The following is a 16,657-nucleotide window of genomic DNA, read 5'->3' as shown; positions in this document are numbered from 1 at the left end:
CGGCATTTCTGAACCAACCTATTACAAAACGCAACAGTCAGACCCGTTATAACCGTAACTAATTGTGATAAGTTATTTTGTCAAAGTTAGAGAAATGTAATTAGCCACCACGTCCTGATGTTATTTTACCTGTGTGGGTAAATGTCACCTAACTTACATTTGCTATTATGGCAGTGAGTCTTTATGGTTGTGGTCAGTTTATTTATCAACGTTAGATTGCTTGAGTATCTTAGAACATCACTATGTAACAGATTAATATCACCAGTCGGACAGTTTTTAAATTCTATCAAACCTTCTGTTTAACCTACAAATATGAATGCTTGTGTAATGTTTTACATGTATTATATGGTGTTAAACTAAAGTTTAACTTCTTACTTTTGTAACCATATATTGTTTTAACGGCCCAATTTAGGTTTGTGTTTACTGTAGAATTAACCTTAGCCGTGTGCTACCCTTCGCCCTACTCGGACGCCCCGATCTCCTCACCGTAAACACTGGAGCTCTAAACAAGTCTGTCAACACATCCAGGACCATTCTTCAGTCCTTCATAATAAATGGCGTGCTTTAACAGCTCAAAAATACAATGTTAAGTTTTCTTAATTTCTATTTTCAGAATCAAGAAAAGGCCGGAAACTTCACCGGATGGGATGTGTCTGGATAGTGACCATACCAGCGAATGGCACCCGACTGGTGATATAGTGACGTACTGTAGATTAACAGCTGTCCAACTTTGACAAAATAACTTATCACAACACATCAGTTACGTTTCTGACTGTTGCTGTTTGTAATAGGTTTTGTTCAGATATGCCGGATTTCATGTCTTATTGTTGTTGTGAAGATGATAGCTAAGTTAATATAGGCTAATATAGGCTAAAAGATACAGCTTCTGTGGCCTTATGTCTAACCTTAATTGTAGCTCTTAGTATATCAATAAAGTATTATGGGTTGTCGTTCTGTATTTTATCCATATAATAATAATAATGACACACTGTCACTAACATTAGCTGAATGTTTACTGTAGCTATGGCAACAACAACAAGCTAGCGTTTCAACAAAAATGAGCCATAAAGATAGAATTCGGCACTTCTGAACAAAACCAGTCAAAACTACCAACAGTCAAACCCCTCTGGACCTTAACGATGTTTTGTCACAAGTTCAAATATTAAATAAGAAGCAGAAATCCCTCTCCGACACAGCACCGTCCTCACAGCTGTTTTACTGGGGAAATGGAAACTTCCGGTCAGATAATATGAATAAAACTGTTGTCTTTCTTCTAGTGATTTCAATTTTTCTTATCATAATACAAGGACCCAAAAGATACACGGACAGTAAAAAAAAAAACTGGAGGAAAAAAAATAAAACACTTTTTTTATGACGCAGATATTTCTTGAGTCGAGGCCGTGTGGACGGAAAACCTTTTAAGAACAAGGGAGGAAAAAAAAGGTTTTAATTGTGTGGTTCTGGTTTAATAAGCAATAATCATGACAAATGTGTAATTATCACTAACCTGTGGAATGCTGCCCCTCCCTCTCTGCCCAGAGTTTCAAAAGGGCATGGCTTTGGTCTTGCAGTGAGTTAGGGTTTCCGATCCTTATCAGGTTGATCCTCTCCTCACTGAAGTCCAGTTCGCGTGCCAACTCTTTGAAGAAAAAGAACATATAACAATGATTATGTATATTATCGGAAAATCCATTCCTTTCTAGTGAAAATGAACTAATAATGCTTATTTGATGTATGGTTGATTGCTTGATCACTGCTAATGAGGTGTGACTCACCTGTCCAGCTGAAGCCCAGGTGGTCGGCTATAATGGCCAACCGTTGTTCTTTTCTCTCTGCTTCATCCTGTGGATCTACCGCAAATACCACCAGACAGCCATGAACGGTCACAGCCGCAAGGTATACCAATACATATCAAGTCACATTCACAAATCATATTCAAAAAAATCTTCACTGGCTTTCTTGCTCTTATAGGAGTGATAGTCTGTTTGGTTAATGCCTGTATAGAATGGTTGTGATAGATCTTGTAGTGAATCTATGATTATTTAGAAATATACATTTTAATCATTACAAATAAATGACATTACATGATTGTTTAAATGATGTTGTGTTTAAAAAACGTTTGAGTCATTAAGCTGTTTTTACAAGTTCCATTAAGCCTTTAAGTCAATCTTGAGATTTTAACACACAAAGATGGAAAGAGAACGTCATTACAGACACAACGATAGCTCAAACAACAAAGCCACATGGATTCTTCAAATACGACAAAACTTAATTACAAGAGACAGAGAGGCAGCACTTTACAGCTACAGTGTACTAATGAGGCACAAGAGATAGATAATAGCCCCTTAAACTGGGGGGATACCTTGACTTTGGACTTTATCATCTGGGATTCGCTGCATCTGTGTCTCAACAGGGTCATCCCACAGTGGTCTAATGGGAAAGATGTCTCCTGAGGGAGGGAACTGCATCTCAGGGAACGTTTCTCTCTCTATGATTGATGGATCAATGAGACTGCTCTCATCGTCTGAGTTGGCGGCTGCAGCCTCTTGTACTTTTTCTGTCTCTGCCTGTGCCAACCTTGCCACGAGTTTTGCTGCTTCATCACTGATCTCTTCGAAGAACTCGATGGACTGTTTGCGTGGCCCTCTTTTGTCTTTAGTAGGTGTTGATGAATGAAATGACTGACCACTTTTGCCTCTGACTGGCAATCTGGACTGGAAGCCTCTCGATTTTGCTGACTCAGCACTCACTGGCCGACTTTGATCTTTTTTAGCAGGTGGCTTGATAGGCTCCTCCTCACAGAAGCTCTTGGCTTTGGAAGATACTGTCTTGGTTTTGATATCCACAGAGGGACCTGCATCTGTCTCAGATTTTCTCCTTGAAGCCTTTTTTATAGGGACCTTAAGCTTTTTGTCTTGGCTAGATTCAGTGCGTTTGACAGTAGAATCAGGTTTGGGAGTGCTAGCCTTGATGGGAATTCTAGATTTAGATTCAGAAACGAAAGAGGCCTCTTTTTTAAGAGCGGTTGAAGAGGAGGTTGCGTGAGATGGAGAGGGAATTGTCGATTTACCCTGACCTTGTAGAGCAGACTTAGTTTTTGTTTTGCCTGGGGTCTTTTTAACACTACTGAAAGTGCTTTGTTTGGTCTTGCCTGTTGGTTTGGGTGCTTCTATCACTGACTGTGGTTCTTCTGGCGATGAATCAGAGGACTCTTGGCACTGCTCTGAGTAAACTGACCTAGTGACTGTAGTTTCTGCTGTCTGTACAGTTGTTATCATTTGGTCAGGGGAATTCTTTTCTAAATCTAAGCATCCCTCATTCACATTCTTGTCTGTTTTAATCTCTGGAGCTTCAGGTGTTGTCTGATCTTTCTTTGAAGGTTTAGCTGAAGCTGAAATACCCATTTTAGGGATTTTAGATTTTGAGGAATCAGCTTTAGATGCCGTCTGATCACCTTCAGTTGGGGACTGACGCTGAGATTCACTTGTTTCTTTTGATTTCTCAGTATCCTCAGTCTTAATCTCTAGTGTAAGATTGAGGCCAACTTCAGGTTCTGCTGCTGATCCCCTACCTTCTTGTCTGGCCTCTTCTAAGAGAGGCTCATCTAAATGTTGTTCACCTATCTGGAAAAAGGCAAAACCACCCCCCTCTTCCTCATAGCTCCTCTTAGTCATGTCAATAGCACCACTTCGGGTCATTTCAAAGAGCTTCCCTTCTTGGAATACAAAAGGATTGGGCTCGCTGGTTGGAGTGCTCTCTTCTGTTGGTGTTCTACCAGGTGTTGTGTCTGGAGTTGCTTGCAGAGACTGACGGTCCACCACCAGATTTAGTATCTTCTGTTCCTCCTCTTTGACACGAGCTGCAAAAGTTGCATCATCCTCCCGCATAGCAGACCATGAGTCAGTGTCTACCTTTGCAGTGACACCTCTGGACTCAGTTTTAGGAGGTTCGAGTGCCTCATCATCTTCTTCTGTGTCATCATATATACAGACCTCCGATTTGAACATTTCCTTTGTTTGACCCATGACAGCACTTGCAGAAAGTCCAGCCACGGGTGCTGTTTTATGCTCCTTTTGATCTCCTTTCACTTCATCTGTTACATTGCTACCTTGTTTTAGTGTACCAGTCGTTAGCCTGCTAACATCTAATTCCTGCCCATCCTTATTGTCTCCTTTGTTATCTCTTGTCTTCCTTAAGCTCTCCTCTTTTTGCTCATCAGTCCTGTTTTCAGTGTTTGATGATACAGCAGCCTTTTTGGCAGTACTGTCTTTATCGGCTTTTACAGACAGTGGGACTCTTTGGTCCTGTGCAGTTTCCAGTTTGGATGTTGAATGATGCTGGTCTGAGACAGAGTGAGGTCCCTCTGAAGTGGCAGTAGTGGTTGTTGTGTTCTTGATCTCTTTGCTGTGGGATCCGTCATGCAAACCTGCTGAAAAAGGAGAGGGAGGTTGTACTTTAATGAGGGGATCAACACAAAGAGCTAACTCTGAATCTTCAGTGGGTCTATCGAGCCCACATTCACTTTGTGAAAGCTTCTCACTTGTGGGTTCTATTGATTCATAGCTGCCATCCCCTAATTTGGCACCTGCTGGGGGAAGCAAATCTTTTCTAGAGTTCTTTTTGCTCCACGCATCTTGTTCCATTTCATCAAATGTTTTTATTTTGGCTGCCATCTTAAACATCTCCTCCTCTGGAGTGATTTTTCTCTTAGCTTCATAGCTGTCTGATGTATCCTCTTCTTCTTGGTCTTCAGGGATGACAGCCGGTTTGGGTGGAACAAGGAGGAATGTATGATCAGGGGGTTTAGGGTTTACGTCGTAACTTACCTCTTCAGAACTAGGAGTATCAGGGGAGAGGGGACTCTTACCGGAACTTGTCAGCTGAGATGTCTGCTCACAACTGTCATCATCAGCACTAGGCTCATGGTCTCGAAGCATCCTACCACGCAAAGCATCTTGGGGGAATTCTGCAGCTTTGGAGGGCTCTGGATGGCTAGAGGATTTACTAGGTGGACCTAGAGTTGATGGGAAGCATGGGTGCCTTTTTTGCTCTACAGGGCTGCTCTCTAAGGAGTCATGAGGGGGTGATTCCTTGGTCGGGCTAGGTTCAATGGAATCTGGGGATTTATGGGAGGAGGTTTCTTCCATGAGAGGACTATCATCTAGAGAGTCTCTGTGGCTTATTGTCAGAGAGTCATCAGCTAATGGACTGAGAGCATCTGAGTCTTGTTTTAAAGGCAGCTCTAAGCTTTCATGACGCTGATAAGAGCATCTAGAGGCTGGAGAACCAACTATTGACAATTCTAGCTGATGATCAGGGCTATCATCATCGCTAAGAAAAGTTTCTACAGTCTCTGAAATTCTTTTTGTAAGCTTTTGAGGTTTAGATGGCTTAGACTCGCTCCTCCTAACAGATATGAACTCACTTGTAGTGTGATCATCTGCAGCTTCGCTGGAAGAAACAGGGAGAGTCAATTCTGTAGACAGTTGGTCAACAGTGGTCGCTACACCAGAGTCTGCAGGCTTCTCTGTGTCTTTACTTTCTCTTTCGACCGTTGTGGTAGTTTCTGCTGAAGTTGTAGAGGTCTGCCGTCCTGTTTTGGGAGAAAGACATATACTCTCTGGGCTTGTGCCCGGAGTGGCAAGACCCTCGTGTTTGTAACTGTCATCAGATGTCAGATGAGGGGTTCCATCTCCAGAACTGGCACTTAGTGAGTCTGCCCCACCCTCATGTTTTAAGCTGTCAGAGCTATCATCAAGGCCACCATGTCCAAAGTCTACAGTTTCAGTTAGCTCTGAATGAGCAACAGACTTAGTTTCTATCTTTCTGTCTTGCTGATTGGTCTCTTTCTTTTGAGGTTTGAAATCCAAAGATACTTCTTGTCCTTGAGAAATACGTGATGTTATTACTTTGGTTGTGGATTTTGACTGGATGGTTTCTGATTTTGTGGGTTTCTCTGATCTTGATGTAGTCGATGTTTTGAGCTCAAATAATCCAGACTTTCTTTTTGAGGGGTCCAGCCCTGTTTGGAATGCTTGCATTAGCTCTTTAACTGACATTGTTTCCTCCAGTTTTTCAGATTCAGCTTTGGGAGATTCAGGGGGGGCATGTTTCGATTTAGGGCTTTCTTTGGCTTTTGGAGAGGGTTTGCTGCTATTAACAGGCAATTGTGAAGGCTTGCTTCCAGTGGCCTTCTTGCCTTTTTGCTCTGCCTCAACTTTCTGCTGCAATGCTTTGACTTTGTCCTTTATTGACCCAATGGGAGTTTCTTCTACCACTGGGGATACAGGCGATGCAGGGACAGGGGCTGTAGGCACACTTAGAAGAGAACCTGCCTCTGTCAATTCCTCTCCCTGCCCCTGGTCTTTCCCCTTCCTTCTTATTGGCTTTTTAACATCACCAGCAGCTGTTTTGTCATCCACTTTGGTTGGTGTAGTTGGTTTTGTACGTTTGCGTAGTACAACCTCTGTGAATTTGTCTTGTACGGCAGGCTCTTTTTTAACCTTTATTTTGGAGCTTACTGGTGCATCCAGGAGGTACTCTTTAAGGTCGCCACTGTCCTTTATTGCTTTAGGTCGGGGAGCCCCTCTGCTTGCTCTACTTTCACGTAACACAGGCTCTTGAGTTTCTAAGGCTGCCATCTTTTTGGCCTCCTCTATCTCACTGTCCGAGAGAAGAACCCACTCCTCGGCCATTCTAGCTGCTTTTGCTGCCTCCTCTGCTGCCTCACCCTCATATGTTCCCCTCCTCAGTATCTCACTAACTTTCTCTAGGTCCTCTTTGACTTTCTCTAAGTCCTTTTCCATTATTTCTAATGGCTCTCCAGAAACATCCTCGGCCCCTTTCTCTAGACCACACCTTCCTAAGGAAGGGGATTTCTCTGTAGAGTCTGCAGTCAAGATGGCAGTCATTTTGATCAAATCTTGTTTCATCTCTGACACGTCGGATAGGAGGTCTGGTTCTCGAATCAGCTTTGATTTCAGGACTGATGTCGGCTTCCCTTCATCTTCCATATGGAAGAAGAACAAGTAAGGAGTAAATAAAATCAAAAATTCAAATGAAAGGAGACAGACATTGAAGAATATGGTCAGGACAAGATTGGAGCACACTGCAGGGATCATAGGATAACAAATTCACAAAGGGTTCTACATCAGGGTATCAAGGGAATATGGCTTATACTGTCAGATATATCTGGGGAACTGTGGTAAAGCAAAACCAAAATTACACTGATGGAAAGGAGTATGAGCAGGAAATAACTTGCTTATACACTCAGCGCAGCCACACTCACAAGACAAAACTATTGAACAAAACTAAAATACTTTTTTATTAAAATGATAGCAACTATGTGTGAAACAAGGTAACCAAGAAACCAATGAGTACAATGGAAAATAGGATAACAGAAAAAGGAGAGAACAAAGAGAGAACATCAAGACATCTCAAGATTGCTCGGATGTATGACAAAAGTCACTGTGATAACAGGCAAAAATGGCTTGAAAACAACTCAGACTGCTAGATTATGTCTATCAAAGAAAGCCAGTTGTAGGAAATATGATGACTTGCCATCCTTTTCACTCTAGACAAAGCAGATCTTTTTCTTTAAGAGAATCTAAGAAGGCAGGTAAATCTCCGGAATACTAGTAAAATACATCTTGCAAAAAACAATATTTGGATTTCCTCTTGCCCTGCATTCAGTCTCATGTTGTAACATTTATAAATATAAATATAACTGAAATGAAAACTGGAAAAAAGCAAAACTATGCACAAAACCATAAGCAAATGGTGTTGTGAGGGAACATTCAAAAAGCCGCACACCAACAAGAAAAGTAATTAACGATCATTAACGAAACATTACATAGATCATCAGACATACAAACACAAGCATACACATTTATGTAAGGCAAGTTATTTCCATGCAAAGCAAAGGGGGGTGCTGATGGAACGGTGTTAGTGAAGAGTGAGTGGAGTGAGTGGAAAGGTCAATGTACTGATTAAATCTGAAATTAGAAGATACTTGTCTTCATTCAGTAATGTGGTGAGTTCTTGGTCCATTTACACAATATCACTATCATCTAGTATATTAAACACACACGGTACCTATAACAAACTTCTTTTGAAAACATATCCATGGAATTATTAAGTAACATGTCATCCATATATTTTCAGTATGTTTCATATATATCATGGGATGTTAGTTTAGGTGCACTTGCATTGCATGCACTTCACTACATGGACGAAGACACTCAGAGTAATCACGAGCACCCAATTTCAAGAGCTTGGACACAAGCGCACATGGACATGAGCTACTCATTTTTAGAATTTGGACAACCAGAGGTGCTAACACAACCCTGGCACAGCATGGCAGAAGAGGGGCTGCAGCAGCATTAATACATTATTAGGAAGAGGAAGGCAGTGTCAGCAGCTGGAATCCAGGTGTGCTTTGTAGATGACAAATCACATCACTCCTTTACATCTCCTTTAAATCTGCTCTAATTTCCTTCTTTCTGCCATATAATAACTTAACTAACTGAAAGAGATTGGATCTCATACATCCCACAACCAGTTGTGAACTACTGGTAAGAGTCTCCCATTAATCTAGGCGGCACAGAGTCTGCCTTAATGCCAATAAAAGTTTTATTTGATGTGCATTTTATTGTGTACTATAATTATATCAAAGTAAAAGATGCAAAATTCGAAATACCTGAAAGTCTTAAAGTGTAATTCTGGCGTAAAATCCTCCAATGGTCTGTTCAGCACTTACATACATCAAATAAGCCATCACGACAGTTTTTTTTGTATATCAACTATTAACGGAGGAAACTGGGAGAGTCGCTAACAACCGGACGGGGCTAACACTGATTAGCTTGTGGCAGTATGGTGAAAGCATTAAAACGTCTTTTTTAACCACTAATACTGCTCAAAATAACAACAAACCTCTGCAGTAACATGACCAGAGTCCCTACACACAAAACAAAGCACCAACAACATAGTTAGCAAACCCAGCGTTTAGAATGGCCCCAGTACCAGCTCCTCTTGTAGTCCATTCAAGTCGATAACCAAATACAAACCAAAAGGAAGTAGCCCATTGGTGCTTTGTTTTATGTGTAGGACTAGGTTTGGTGTTATCTTGAGCCGTATTAGTGGTTAAAAAAGCCATTTTAATTCTTTCACCGTAGTACCCCGAATTAATCAGTGTTAGCCATGTCCAACTGTCAGTCCCTCTACCAGATTTCTCCATTAATAGTTTGTACATGCAATGTGCATTTGACTTTCTGGCTCCGACTACAAGGCTGCTAGAAATTAAGTACTTTTAACTAGACCTTTCTGCTTGACTGTTACTATATCTGCTGTCTAAGGTTTACTTGTCTGCTTTGTTGTGCAGTTTCTGATCTAGGATCGTTATATACAGATTTGTAAGCTAGCTAGAAACAGCTAGAGTTAAGGATACCTTGATTTGATTTTAACTCAAACCAGAGCTGTGGTCAGACCATCTGTAGCCAACCAGCTTTAGCAACAGCCTCTTCAAACAAAGACTCAGGAAGACGAAGACAAAGGAGTCTAAGGAGTAGGCTAAAAATCTTCTTGTCATTGCTTCTCTGCTTTTTTTCTTTTTTTTTAGACGTGCACTGTCTGTATTCCTGTTCATGTGTCATCTCGTACATACTAAAAGCCCTGTACTCATGCGTACGACCATTTCCACGCAAACTACGGCATTTATCAATTTGGACGTGAGCGGGAGCTACCATCAAATCTCACGTCAGTTCTGAGATCATGTACGCAAATTTGAGACTGTGGATTTGCGGTGCAGCACAGCAAAATTTGGCTGGAAATAATGAACAAACCTCAGCTGTCATTAAGCATAAGTAGTCACATATTAAGAACAGATCAAAACGGATTCTTAAAACGAATTTTAAAAAAAAATTGTGGTTGGAGCAATTGATTGTACTCATGAATGATTACGCATTCATCAATCGCAAAAACTACCACTCGATAAATGTACAGGTGATTTGTGATGCCAAGGTATCGCTTTTAAACGTGGTGGCCAGGTGGCCAGGGGACACACACCATTCTTTTATATTTCAAAAAAGCTCGGCTCCAGCCCCCCACGACCCCGACAGGGACAAGCGGTTGAAGATTGAATGAAAGAATGAATGTGTTGGCGCACGGCTGCAGCAAAGCGCACTGCAGAGCCAAAGTCATCTCCTCGGTTAGTGGCTACCCTCGATAAATTGCATTAAATCAAACAAGGTATCAGATGATTAACATTTTGGTATGGTTCTTCTAGGTGACAAAGGTTATCCCCTAACGGAATACCTAATAACCCCGCTGGCAAACCCCGCTAAAGAGCAGGAGCGCAGGTTCAACAGTGCGCACACCCGCACACGGGTCACAGTGGAGCGCTGCTTTGGGTTGACTGCCTCCGTTATTGTTTTCCATACAGCGTTTTTATGGGCCCCTTTTATTCCACTCTTAGGACTGCCAAAAAGCACATCTTTATTTTGCTCCATCTCGGATGTCAGGATGCCGATCTCTGTGTCGGAAAAGTTTCTTTTCTTCCCAGTGTTCCTTCTCTCCATGTTTGACCTCAGTGGGCGAGGCCTCCAAACCAGGAATATTTAAGGGCGTAACATGTTAATGACGATCAAATTCAGCCGCCGCATTTATCAAGGCTCGCTCATTCGTACGCTGAGATTGGTCAGATACGAATGTTTCATAAATCACACGTGTGTCCTGTCCTACGACCAATTCTGCGCTCAGATCTGCGCCCGTTTTCACGCAAGATTGATAAATGAGGGCCCTTGCCACTGGGGGCCTGTGGAACTTCCTGTCAGCTACCTGCAAGACTGAGTTCATCTCTGGCTTTGCTATCGAGTGTTGCCTTGACTTCCTTGCTCTCACTGAGACTTGGATTACACCAGCCAACACATCCACCCCTGCTGCTCCCTCCACTGCTTACTCTTTCTCCCGCACACCCAGACCCACTGGCAGAGGTGGTGGGACAGGACTGCTCATCAACCCCAAACGAAGTCCCTCTCTTAACCCACTATCACACTTGACTTCACTCTCATTTGAATTTCATGCTGTGATTGTAACTCATCCGGTACAGTTAAACATTATAGTTCTCTACCCTCCACCAGGTCCAGTGGGAGAGTTCCTGGAGGAACTAGATGTCCTCCTCTCAAACATCCCAGAAAATGGCCCTCCACCTGTTCGTCTAGGTGACTTCAACATCCAGTCAGAGAAGTCATCTGATTTACTTCTGTTATTTTCCTCTTTTTCTCTTTCACTCACTCCCTCTCCACCTACTCACAAAGCTGGTAATCTCCTTGATCTCATATTTACCAGAAACAGCTCTACCTCTAACCTCACTGTAACTCCACTTCATGTCTCCGAGCACTTCTTCATATCCTACTACCTCCCACTCTCCCAATCTGACAAACCATTCTCATCAACAGATACAGTACCTGTCTGCAACATCCGATCCCTCCCTCCTTTCTGTGGTAGCCCACAGAACAGGACAGCACAGGTTCTGGTCCAGCTCTTGTCATCTCACGCCTTGATTACTCTAACTCCCTCCTGACTGGTCTGCCAACCTGTGCCATTTGACCTCTGCAGCTCATCCAGAATGCAGCAGCTCGACTGGTCTTTAATCTACCTAAGTTCTCTCACACTACACCGCTGCTCCGCTCCCTTCACTGGCTTCCTGTAGCTGCTCACATCCATTTCAAGACACTAGCTTGCTTACACTTGCTTATCGTGCTACTAACGGATTAGGCCCAACTTACATCCAGGATATGGTTAAACCTTACACCCCAGCCCGCCCTCTCTGCTCTGCATCAGCAAATCCACCTGCCGCTCCCTCACTGAGAGGAAGACAGAGTCACTTGACTAAGTCACAACTATTTGCCATCCTGGCTCCCAAATGGTGGAATTTCCATCGACCTTCTAAAGGCAGAAAATCTACACATCTTCCACCGCAGGCTAAAAATGCATCTCTTTTTCGACTACACCTGGCTAAGAAGATGATTAAAAGAAAGAAGAAAAGGCACTTATATGTAGCACTCTAGCTTATTTGAAGCTACCGTACTTACTTAATAACTTTCTCTTCTGGTTTGTACCCTAATTGTTGAATGCACTTATTGGAAGTCGCTTTGGACAAAAAGACCATGGGATGATTTTGCGCCGAAATTACACTTTAATTGTAATTTTAGTTTATGTTTTCTTTTGTTCTGACTCTTGTGGTCTGAGCAGGTAAAATGCTAGTGCTTTTATGACAAAACAATCACAACCTCAGTTGTGTCACTCCACCCACATCAACAAAAGCGGGTTCATCTGGAGCCACTAAATGATCAAACAGGCAGAAGCACAAATCTGTGACTGTGTTATCCAGCACAAAATTAGAAGCCATTTCTTAATTAACATCAGCACAGTATGAATGTTTAATTTTCATGTACATACGTAGATGGCAGTGTTTAACTCTTTCTCCAAATGTCAAATCTCAAATTGTGAAGGGGAAAGAGTTAAATTGAAGATATTCAGGCAGGTGTGAAATCAGAAAAGAAGTAAAGTAACAAGTAAAAATAAGCCTCAGGTGAAACAGAACATTGACATGGGGAGTTTGTGTGACAGGACAGAAATACATGAAGCTTAAAGGGCTTTGAAAAGATGTGTATGGTCTAGGATTAAGCTATGCTGGGGATGTCAGTGTAGTAGTCTGGATATTCCTCTGCATTCCTCATTAGACTAATCACCCAAACAATATATGTTTTATTGTTATATTAGTTTAATTAATATAGGCATGCAGTATTATTTTTGACAGCAACTTTTTTTTAATATAAGTTATAAAAAGATAAGAAACAGTGTCTTACATTTCTCTAGCAGTCCACTGGTCTGGAAAAAGAAATTGAAAATAGGTCAAAGTTAGTGTTGTTTTATCCACTGTATGTGAACTACTTCTACTATTACAACTGCTACTTTAGGAAAACAACACAAATGACACACATAACATAACAGTGAAAATGAGCTATGCCACTCATCATTCACAATCTAATCTATTACACTAAACATATATATAAATATATCTCAAATACAATATTATTAATACATTGGACTACTTGTGAACATGTCCTTTATCTAGTCCTGATGAAAAAACAGTGGACGGGATAGATTAGCAGAGAGATTTAGTAGGAGAGGGAGGGGGAAGCGGTGGCTGCTTTTACCTCTTCCTCTTGCTCTTGGTCTGAATCAGATTCCTTTTGGGAGCAAGAAGCAGGGAGAAGCAGAAAGACGTACAGATAGAAAATAACAGCAACATTAAAGGGAGAAATATGACAGGGGTAATGTATGGTTACCATAACAACACAGACAACCAATCAGTGTGATTTCAGGGTATTGTGCAATGATTTTTGATGTAAAAACAGATTAATGATGTGTGCCTCTATCGTACTTAATCTTTTTTTTTGTCTCTTGGTGCTTCCTCACAGACTCATCATCATATTACATGACTGCAGTCGATTATATTTAGTTTTCTTCTGATCTGATTAAAGGCCATCAGCCTGTAATGTTGTCTAGCACAGCTTTGACGATGGCTTACTGGGTAGAAAGCAGTTCATACCAACACTACAAAGCAATTAGTACAGTTTACTGCTTAGGATGCAAAACATTGATATATGTAATAATAAACTGTAGTTAGGAAGATTGAATATAAAATCATTGGAGTTATGTTTTGGAACCGTGCAGTAATTTTACAGTGGGAGATAAGCATGTTTTACAGTGTTACAGGAAAAACAGCTCAAGATTGCAGTACGGTTCAGCTTACAAACAACTGGTTCATTTCAATTGAAGGGCTTTTCATAAACTAACAAGATACGTAACATAAAACATTCTCTGTTGAGTCAAACAACAGTGTAGTGCACTTACCTTGCAGTATGATGGGAGGGTGATGTTGAGGTTGCATATGGCATTTTGGGTGAGTGACCTATAGTTCCTGGGTTCTTTCATGAAGGACAGACGGCCACATGGCTCCTGAGTATTGTCTCTAATCTGCAACAGCCAAGCAGTTCAGCATTAGTCAGTCAAATGTTTAAAATCATGTTCGATTGCAACAGTTCAATATGATAAATTATTGTGAATTATTAAAAGTACTGGTTATTGTTGATTTGTGTCACATAAAGAATAGTGCTCACTTTGATGAAGAGTGCTAGCCTGTTCTCCTTAAAGGCAAAGAAGCTGAAGAGATGGTGCTGGCCACTTTTGGTGAGTGGAACAAGATTTCCAAAACAGTCTGCATAGATAGGTTTGCCTTCCAGGACCTGAGAAATACAACAGTGGGTAGATGAGTACAAGGAATGAATAATAACTTACAAACAAGAAAAACACTCACATTTTTCATCATCTTTTTCTGCACCCATATCTCAAGAAACCTAGCCTTGACTATTGAGCATAGCCCTTGTCAAAATTGCCATTTAAAAAGTCAAAAGACAATTAAAAGTTTTCGGGAAAATTGTTTTCGTAAAAGTTGACCTCTCTTATAGATGCCCATAATATATAGAGCCATTTTTATGAGGTTTCAGCCCTTCATTGCTCTAAAACTGATCAATCCTAGCCTAGCATTTGATGATGTTGATCAGGCAATTTTGGTGGAAAATGTGTGGGATCCTGCCTTTAACTGGTTCAATCAGAGTTCAGTCAGACAATCAGGTTTAAAATGTTTATTCAAACAGCAGAACATTTGGTGTCTAGACCAAGCCCCCTCCACAGCAACTTCCTGGTTGATCCAATGCTGGAGTGTCCACTAGCATGATAGAGCAATTTCTCATTGACCCCCATGTCAAACAGGTCGTTTTCACAGCATAATTAAACCTATTTAAGGCATGGTACAAAAAAACATTCTAGTCTGTATGTTTAGGTCATATATCAATGACAACTCTGATGGGGGTTAATTTTTTTGTTTTTATTTTATTGGAGGTTAAAGTTTTAGGAATACTTAAGGGTGCGGCCTCTTGAGTGACAGTTAGCCCCTGGCCCTCACTTCTCCTGGAGGTATACGTCAACCATACATGCCCTTTTTTGGTGAGAGGTAATGAGGCAAAGTCAAAGCTGACAAGATGGTGAATCCCTTAGGCGATTATGATTGGATCAAGTTAAGAGAACGGATCCCAACAAGTATGCTGCGTCCATATATTGAAAGTGATGATTAAATAGGTGCCTCCATTCTGGTGCTCCCCAATCTGTGGTGTTTCTCAAGGCTCTATCCTGGCCTGGGCCCCCTTTTGTTCACAGAGTACATGCTTTTACTAGGACTATACAAAAACACAACTTCCAGTTTAATGTGGATGACACAAAGATCTATGTCAGGTTTCCTTAAAATGAGGACCATCCAAAATCAGGTCTTCTGTTTCTCACGCTGGACTTGTGATGGTCCATGCTTTCATGTTTGATTAATGATTATTGCAGTTCATTGAATTTGAGGTTAAGCTAAAACACAAACTACGCCTTTAGCTGATACAAAATGCAACTGACCACCTGCCATCAGCTGTGGTTTTTGAGGCATTCCTTCCAGACTGTCACTGTCATTTGTGTCCATGCAAAAACCAAAGCACAAGCAGCTGCCAAATTTATCCTTCGTAAAAAGTGAGACCAGTAATGCAAATAACCAAATAAAATATAGTGAATTTTAGGTACACAAGGAACTGTTTGACAACGCATGTAGCAAAACTCTACATAAGTGCCATGATCATTCCACCTAACATACTGTGTGACCAACTGGACCCAGGTGAATAGCACTACATTAATGCCTATCCTATCACTTTGCAAACAAGTTCTGGACAAAAAAACCTAAGCTTTACCATCATTGCATCATCCTGGGTCAGCAAACATAACCTGCTTATTTGGGAAAATCTTTTAAAACAATGCTGATGGCTGTCTATTTTTTAAGATTACAAATGGCAAGGCTTCCCCACCACTCTGCACTTTCATACAGCAGACAAATTCAAAACTCAGTCCCTCTTAGGTCCAGTTCCTTTGGTAAACTGTGTTTCTATATGAGGGCCTCTAAACTGTGGAACACAATACCAATATTATGTAGCTAAAGAACAACACCTCATCATATATTTAACCACAATCAAAATGTTATCACTTTCAACAGTTTAGTATGATAGTATTTAATCTGATTGCATGGTTATTGTTGTAGCGGGTGAGAATTTATTTTGGCTATATGTATGTCTTAAGGAGTCTGTCAATTGATGACATGCTCTACTGTAATCTGTTTTTATTTGTATTTTTGAGTATGTTTGTATTATCTTAGCACTGTCCTTTAAATAAATAAATGAAATGAAAACTCTCCTCCCTCACCTCAACATCTCGGCTGCGGGCCACCTCGGTGAAGTTTTCCTGCTGCTCTAGGGTTTTGTCGATCTTGTCGTCTGTCATGCAGAAGCACCGCAGTCGGGCCTCAATGGGATCGTGGGTCTTGGCAAAGATGACAAACTTGGCCATGTAAGGGACACAGATGATCTCTCTGTACACCTGAGTTGAGAAATTGACAGATTCCTGGACTTGCCGACAGTCTATCAGCCAGAATCTAGAAAGCACAAGGGGATTGGACAGAACCAGTTAAGTTAGGTCTTTGTTGTTGGCTGCAGCATCGGAGTCATCTTAA

General features: G+C 41.3%; 1 protein-coding gene across 1 annotated transcript in view; it reads right to left on the bottom strand.

Annotated features, from left to right (window-relative positions):
* Positions 1-16,657, bottom strand: part of ank2b (ankyrin 2b, neuronal) — a gene marked incomplete at its 5' end in the record, with an annotated part of 172,247 nt that overhangs the window by 33,995 nt on the left and 121,595 nt on the right. The window contains 5 exons of the mRNA XM_083937194.1: positions 1,508-1,639; positions 1,776-1,850; positions 13,914-14,040; positions 14,184-14,309; positions 16,351-16,579. Of these exons, the coding sequence (XP_083793320.1) occupies positions 1,508-1,639; positions 1,776-1,850; positions 13,914-14,040; positions 14,184-14,309; positions 16,351-16,579 (689 nt within the window). The remainder of the gene's footprint in view (positions 1-1,507; positions 1,640-1,775; positions 1,851-13,913; positions 14,041-14,183; positions 14,310-16,350; positions 16,580-16,657) is intronic.

Source organism: Echiichthys vipera, assembly GCF_963691815.1.
Source record: "Echiichthys vipera genome assembly, chromosome: 22".
NCBI classification, from domain to species: Eukaryota; Metazoa; Chordata; class Actinopteri; order Perciformes; family Trachinidae; genus Echiichthys; species Echiichthys vipera.
Note: the sequence above shows the minus strand (reverse complement) of the source record. Positions and strands in the feature narration are given on the sequence as shown.